Below are 7,963 nucleotides of genomic sequence, written 5' to 3'. Positions count from 1 at the left end.
ATGGGGAGGGGAGGAGGGGGTGAAGGGAGGGCAGGGACAAGGGGAAAAAATGAGAATCAAGACCTATTATGTAAAGGTACAGGATCCCAATAATGAATGTAACTGTATTTGTATACCTAGACTGTACCAATAAACTCAATAAAAAGAAAAAAAAAGATATTTTAAAACAAAGAAAAAAAAATGTTGATACCTAAAATTACCCTTAAAAAAACAAATACTGGACAAAGAAGGCTTTAAAAGCCAATGTCAGTATGAGATTTAAATCAAAAGAAACGTTACACAATGGGGAAGAGAAATATCAAGGAGTCTTTAATCTTTCCTATGTTCACACAAAGGAAACGTAACAGAATGCTACCCAGTATTTAAAATAAAGGAAAAACCTCTACACCCCCCAAAGAAGGCTGTTCTTATTTAAATCAATTTTGCTAACATCAATATGACTTAAAGATTTGTTAGACTTCAACTTATAACTGAACAAATAAAAATACTATACAGAAATATTTAAGTTGTACATAAGTACAACAGGAATACTTTCCATTAGCCATGGAGCACTGTTCCCCCTTATTAAAAGGTCAAAATCTTCTTTAATATTGCCACCATCATGAAAAGAGATTTGCATCCACAGAATTAATTTGGGATACATCCGATTATTTTTCCCCTCAAATATATTTCCTCAGCAACATTTATCAAACTGCTACCAAAAATCCTTCTGTAACATAATATAGTAGGCTTCTTTTGACAAAGTTGTGAAATGTTCAAGTAAGTTTATGTTGTACTCTAGGACATCTTAAAAGTTTGTGATAACTAATAGAAACTGTGACTGTGCAAGAAGTGTCGAAATACGTAAGGTGACATATCTGAACTTCTTTTCCATTTCAAATCCACTTATATACCACAGTATAGTTTGAAAACTGTTGCTCTAAGAATAAAGAAAACTGGAACCTTCCAGGTATCCTTTCTTCTCATGCTTCTTACACATTACCCTGGGGACCTATTCCTCAACTGCACTTACCTTTGACCACTATCATCTAAATTTTTTGCAATGTACTTCTATTTCTATCATTCAATCTTATATAAAATAGTAGTTACAAGATTTTCTACTTTAAAATTTATAACAAGTAGACACTATGTAGTTTTCTTTAAACGAATTAGTAGTTTATTTGTGAGTTCAAGTTACAACTCATTGTAAAGTTATTCTTTATATCCCTTTTGCCTTCTCACCTTTAGAATCAAAAGAATATATAATGGAGAGGTGTAGAACACAGAAACCATTATAAATATTCATAAACACAAAAAGTAAAACTAGATGTTTTCAAATTGCAATTCTTTGTCATGCAAGGAAGCACTATTTTCATGAAAAGCCCAGTGAGATCTAAAGTGTAGGCAGAGACATCACAAGAAACTCAACAGAAAATTGGAAAAATACCAAATTTCGGTAGGAAGTGAGATGCATAACTAGCAACATACTATCTTTTCCCAACAATGCTTATACTCACAAACAGTAAGGCAATGCAAATGCTGTGATGATACTTTTTTTTTTTGTAATTTAGACGTAACACATGCTCTGCTGGTAGAGGTGGACAGATTTTTACTATACAAAGATATGGCCAATGATAAGATCACAGAAACAGCATCATTAAGTAGCTGTTTCGGGCCACTATTGTAGCTTATCACATACCGGAGTGGGGTGGATGTCCAAATAGAAATTGAAACCTTCACCCTTTCCAGAAAATAAACTTTAGTCAAAACTTTTAAAAATAAAATGAAAGTTTGTGTAACTAGTTACCATGAAAATCTTAGCATCATAACTACTTTGTATCCTGAAACCCAATTTTATGTATCTTTTGTTCATATTTAATGAAACAGCTCCATCACCTGTATTTTCAAATTTTCTTTTTAAAGTGCCAATATAAATTTCAACATTTTTCAATGCTCTAATATGTAAGGACAACAGAAACAAACAAAAAAACCCACAAAAATGAAACATTGTATCTTGAAAAAAACCCAACAACCTACCTTTAAACTAGACTCATAGTCTGTGTTCACTTTGAACATAAGCCCAAGTCGTAAATGAATTTCCTTGGCTCGACAAAAGCTGGGATCAACATAAAGCACCTCCTGAAATGCTTTAATTGCCCTGAAAGAATATAGACATAAGATATCTTAACTTTTTAAAACGTGCATGAATTTCTGAGTGGTAGTACAGTAAAACTTCTTTTATGCAATACGGTTTTAAAGGTAATGTTGAGTTTTATTAAAACAATGTAAATAAACAATAAAAAAACTAGAAAGGCACATTTGGGCCTTTCATATAATTAAATATATATAATCGAATTTCATATAAAAGTTGTTGGGAGATCTTTTGTGTGGGGGGGTACTGAGGATCAAACTTGGAACCTTACGCTTGCAAGGCAGGCGGCGGCACCACTGGGCTAAATCAAATCCCCAGCCCAGAAGATCATTATTTGAACAAACATTATACCATGGTTTAATAAAATTCGCACTATAAATAACTGATTTCACTAGTTTTGGAATTTGAGGAGGGAGAGAAAAGGAGAACAGACAGGAGAGATTAATCCCTCCTCGAGAAAATGTTTCTAGTCTATTCCATAAAATTAAATCTTTTAAAAACTTTATTATTTTTTCTTGCACATTTAAATTTATAATCCAACTGTATATGATCTTTTATACTGTGTGAGGTAGGGGTCAATTTGCATATTTTCCAAAACTAATATCCAATAGTTCCTGTATCACTGGAAGAAAAGATACTCCTTACTCCAACAGCATTACTTTTTTTTGCCCAACAGTGCTACTCTGTCCTAAATCAAATGTCCATATTCATGTGAGTCCATCACTGGGTTTATTCCATTTCACTTTCCTTGGTCTATTTTTGCTTCAAATTTATTCACAATTTTTTATAAAGGGTTTTGATTATCAGGAGAACAAATTGAAAAGTAGAGGTAAAGGTATATTTTTCACCAGTTAAACTTTTATACTGCTTAACATAATCATGTGAATGTATAACCTACTCAGCAATGAATATTAAATGACAAAGAAAAATGTCTACTTTAAAATTTAAAATTATGATATCAGATGTAACCGTATACTAGAAATCATTTTAAATCCTTACATGATTTAAAGTTTCTGCTAAGCGCAAGCTAATATATTTCTCGTAAAGGTTTTTTTATTTTTGGTAACGGGGATCAGACTCGGGTCCTTGTACTTGCGAGGCAGGTGGCAGAACCACTGAGCTAAATCCCCAGCCCCTTGGTAAAGCTTTTTAACAACTAGCTGTACCTCTATACATCTTAAGGTGGCTATTTTGAACCTTAAGATTCTTCCAAAATAAAAAAACTAGTTTTTTTATACATCATACCACAAAATAGAAGAAAATAAATTCATGTATTTTCTACTTCCAATAAAAGATGTGTGTATAATATATATTATAAAATATATATTATATAATCAATACTAAATTGATATTAAATAATATATATTATGAAATTAATACTAAAAGACACTGTTTATGAGGGATGGGGGTGGAGTATAGGTCTAACATCAGACACGTTCACACCTGTTTATGATAGTACTTAGTTTATTTCTTGAAGAAAACTTGTACAATAATCTCTTAGATTGTTTTTTTAAGTGGGCAGGGTATACACATGTGTTTTCTTATCTGATGTGCACAGGCTTTAAGGCAGGAGAGGAGGTCAAACAACTGACAGAAAAGAATTGGGGCAAACTACCATTCTCATTCAAAGGTGGCTTACTATTTCAACTATTGCACACACATGGCAGGATACAACATAGGTGTTTGGGGGAGGGAAGCATCAAAAAAGGCTAGGAAGAGGGCTGGGAATATAGCTCAGAGGTAGAGTACATGCTAAGCATGCATGAAGACTTGTGGTTAATTCTCAGCACCCTCTGCAAAAAAGGTTAGGAGAAAGAACAACTGCAGCAATAAATGATCGTATGATGTGACTGGCAAAGGGTATGAGGGGAGCTTTTGGAAGCTTCTGGGGTGATGGCAATGTTTTATTTCTTGACTCAGGTGACTGTTATATGCTTACTTTACATTATCATGTTTCAATGTACACCTATGATCTGCGGACTCTATATTTTGTAGCTGTAAAATTTGTGAATAATGCTTCATAATGTTCTAATGAACCTTATCCTATGCTATAATTCAGAAAACTAATGCATAAATGGGTAAAAACTGAGCAATGTCCACATGTGCCAATAAAAAATCCAGGTGGCCAGATTCATAGATATAAAAGAAAAGTGAAAAACAGCAAGGGAAAGAAGGAATAAAGTGAAGTTAGGAAAGAAAAAAGATACAACAAAAGGGATAGCAGAAAGAGGGACAGGGAACACAGGACATCAATAACAACCCCTCAGGAGAAATAGTTCTTATTCAGTCTCAGTTTCTATTCCACTTTTGCTCTAACACAGTATTTGTGGACGTCTTACTCCAACAATGCCTTTAGTACAGGTACCTCTTTCATTTGATTCACAATACGATGGGGGGGCTAACATATTCTCAACATATGTTAACACAGGTATAAGGGTGTGTGCATGCACGTGTGTGCGCATGTGTAGGACTGTTAACTCATTAAAAGAAACATTCCAAACACACACAGGCTGGGCTTAAATTTACTTTTTAAGGATGTTTAAAATTGCTCAGGACAATAAGCTAATTCAAATCCATTACCTTATAGGCCCAATTTTCAGTATTTCATTAGTATATTTCCAAAATAAACTCTTTAAGGACTTTCTTCACTCTGCTCTGGTTTGCATTAATTGACAGATGACTTTTGTGACTGCCTAATAACCACCATATTAAAAACGTAATCATATATTCATGTTGTTGTGAGATCTGTGAGCAATACCTGTATGTAGTGGATTAACTAATAGTCAACTTGCAATGCCCAGCTCAACTGAATCAGCGTGGTCTGGATGTGGAGGATCCACCTGAGGATTGTTACCAAACGCCATAAAAAGAGAGCTGGAGAAGATCTTGGCCTGTTGATTTTCTAAGAGAAGCTTGCTGTGGATGTCTTTCCTGAGGCAAACTGGTCTGTTTCATCAGAGGAGGAGCTGGGACCTCACTGTCTCTGGGAATGACTGCTGTTTTCATCAGGGGAGCTCTGATCTTCACCGAGCATCACTTCCTGGCTCCAATGTGGATCCCTCAGCTTCGTGACACCAATACTTCATCTCTCTGGCATAGGTTTTCTGGCTTCCACCACCGGCCTTTGGGCCTTCCAGGTGTAGAACCTCAACACTGACAAGCATGAGACATTACCATAGGCTTAAGAGGCCACTGGCTGGCCTCATGAAAGACACAGCCTTGAACTCTTAAGCCTTTAGCTGAACTTGTGTGGGACACTGCTCGGATCCAGGCCTTTGGCTGTATCCTTTGGGCCTCCAGTGTGTGGTTAATATCTCCTGTACTCCTTTTCATTTGACTTTTTGGGTACGTATCATAAAATAATCTTATAAATTATGTGTCCTACAGTAAATGTATTCCCTTGCCAAAACCCTGACTACAACACTGTATAACTCCATTATTCCCAGTTATGCTCTAACAATGCTCCTCCTCAGGTGTGAATTGGCTTATCAGGAATTTCTTTATGCAAATATTGGCACTCTTCTCTTTACTGCTTCTCCTTCCTGTTTCTCCTGATGTGGAGTATTTTCACTCTTCAGCTTCCTTCTAAATCTACTATTATCTTCAAGACTGATCACCCAACCTTAGTATCAACTATTTTTTACTTAGTGTTAATCAGGAGTTAGGTCCACTCTGTAAGTTACTTTATTTTCTACCTACTGGTATTCTATAGCTAGCATTTCTAAGTCTACGTCTTAAGGTCCACATTCCTTTTATTTTTAGTATATGTGCTGCTGAAGCGAGCACTACATTCCTTTTATTTTTAATACTCTAAATAATATAGCAAAGGTTTAACAGGTATTAACTGATGGTAATTAATCGACAGGGCTTCTTACTGCAGAGGAGGTACTCTATAGTCTCTTTACTGATCAGTTTCTCTCTTCTAACATAAAATAATTATTCAAATGCCTAAGCTCATTTTTCTTCTAAACTTTTACGCATCTTTCTCTCCTGTATGCTCCTTCAGTTTTACCCATCCTAGGAAAATAAAACAACTAAGGGTTGGGGGGATGTAGGGCAGAGAAAACAAGTACCACTTGTTATGGCTTGTGTCTAGGTGTCCCTCCAAAAGCCTCATCATGAACATACAGGTGGGGCTTTTCAGAGGTGGGTGGATCTAGAATGTGATGCTGGGTTCAAGTCTACTGATTGATTTGGCATAGTACTGGGAGTGGATAATGGGAGGTCCCTCCCTGAGTGTGAACGCTAGGGTTAGGTAGCCTGGACGGAATATAATGGATAGAAAGAAGGCTGCTGGGATCGCTTGTCACTTACTGCTTTGCTTCACTGCTCTGCTACATCTACCTGCCATGAACTGTTTCTCCACTGCCATGCCACCCTGCCTTGGAGCCAGCGAATTATGAACTGAAACCTCTATGAACTGTGAACTAAATAAATCTTTCCTCTTTTAACCTTAGATGTTGGGTATTTTGTCTCAGCAATGAGAGAAAAGTAACTAAAACACCATTCAAGAAAGACTACAATCTCATTTCAGTTTTCCTTTTATTGCATTTATATCTTACTATAATCCATGCAGCCAGAACACAATTTCTCCAGCACAAACTACAGTAAGTCATCAACACATGTAATGTGTTCTGACTTCAGAATTCTGACAGAATTTTCTAGTGAGAGAAATGGCTACCAAAATCTATAAAATACATTTATAATACATGACTGGAAAAGTTCAGGCTGGTTGTTTTGAAAATTTACAGCATACTCTCTACTGCAACAAAAAAGTAATCCAGCATTGCTATGAATGATATAATTGGCATTTTAAATTATTATCTAAAAAGTATTTATTTCACCAATATTATTTCTACAGATTTTTCAATTTAAAGTTTTTTAAATTTCTCATTAACAATTTAAAAAGAAAAATAAGAAAAACCTCTTTCCAAAAAAATACACATCTACTGAATGTATAATAAAACAATTGCAATTTTTAATAACATTTCTAGAAAGCCAACCAACCCTCCACTATAGTAAAAGTAGTAACATTAGCTAAATGTTCCTAACACATTTTTGGTATATCTGGAAAAGGGCTTGGAGAAACTTTAAATTCTCAGGGATTAATAAAGGCGTGTCTAGAAATTTCCCTCAAGAATACATGAAGGGTTAAATGAACTAATTCCACACAATTTCATACTAATTAAAAAGAATATTCTAGCTCTAAATCTGTAATAACATATATACACACAATACATACATGCTTCCACACATACATCAGGAATTTAGAGGTTCTTTTTCAATAAAACAAAATATTTGATGAAATAAAGAGGTAGTAACATTTTTAAAGGTAGAGTGGAAGAGAAAGCAGATCAAACAGTAAACGGCACAAAGAAAGTCAAAGGGATTAAAAAAATGCTAAAGATATTTTTAGGGAAATACAGTGTGAAAAGCACAAAGAATGGATTTAGAGGAACAACAGCTGAGTGAGCAGGATCACTTGAGGTTAAATCAGAAAGGACCTTAAATTTGAGGCTAAGTTAGAAAGCTCATATGCTGGGTTATTTACAGCTCTTTTGTCCTTTCTAGACAGTTTTCATTCAATCACTACAAACAGTGAGACACATTTTTTCCCTTCCTTGTTACAAGATTTATACTTTTTTCCATAATTTTCCTGAAGCTTAATTAATCAAAGCCCTTTCAAATTTTCTCTGGCAATCTTATCAATGGTAAGTATAACTGTATCAGAACTGCCTTAGCTTCATCTCCTAGGTTTTTTTTTTTAATAGAAGTGTACATGTTAATTAACATCAGCTGTTTTTTTTTTTTTTCTTTTTTTTTTTTTTTTTT

At 34.8% G+C, this 7,963-nt stretch overlaps 1 protein-coding gene across 6 annotated transcripts in view; it reads right to left on the bottom strand.

Moving 5' to 3' along the window:
* The window catches only part of Kdm6a (lysine demethylase 6A), a 201,215-nt gene that overhangs the window by 84,598 nt on the left and 108,654 nt on the right, over nucleotides 1-7,963 (bottom strand). For all 6 annotated transcript variants that reach the window (XM_010628373.3, XM_010628377.3, XM_010628376.3 and 3 more), the window contains exon 5: nucleotides 2,017-2,137. In XM_010628373.3, coding sequence (XP_010626675.1) covers nucleotides 2,017-2,055 — 39 coding nt within the window. In that variant the 5' untranslated portion in view covers nucleotides 2,056-2,137. The remainder of the gene's footprint in view (nucleotides 1-2,016; nucleotides 2,138-7,963) is intronic.

This window comes from Fukomys damarensis, unplaced genomic scaffold (genome assembly GCF_012274545.1).
Source record: "Fukomys damarensis isolate Sample0158 unplaced genomic scaffold, DMR_v1.0_HiC HiC_scaffold_39, whole genome shotgun sequence".
NCBI lineage: Eukaryota > Metazoa > Chordata > Mammalia > Rodentia > Bathyergidae > Fukomys > Fukomys damarensis.
This window is presented reverse-complemented; position numbering and strand designations above follow the sequence as displayed.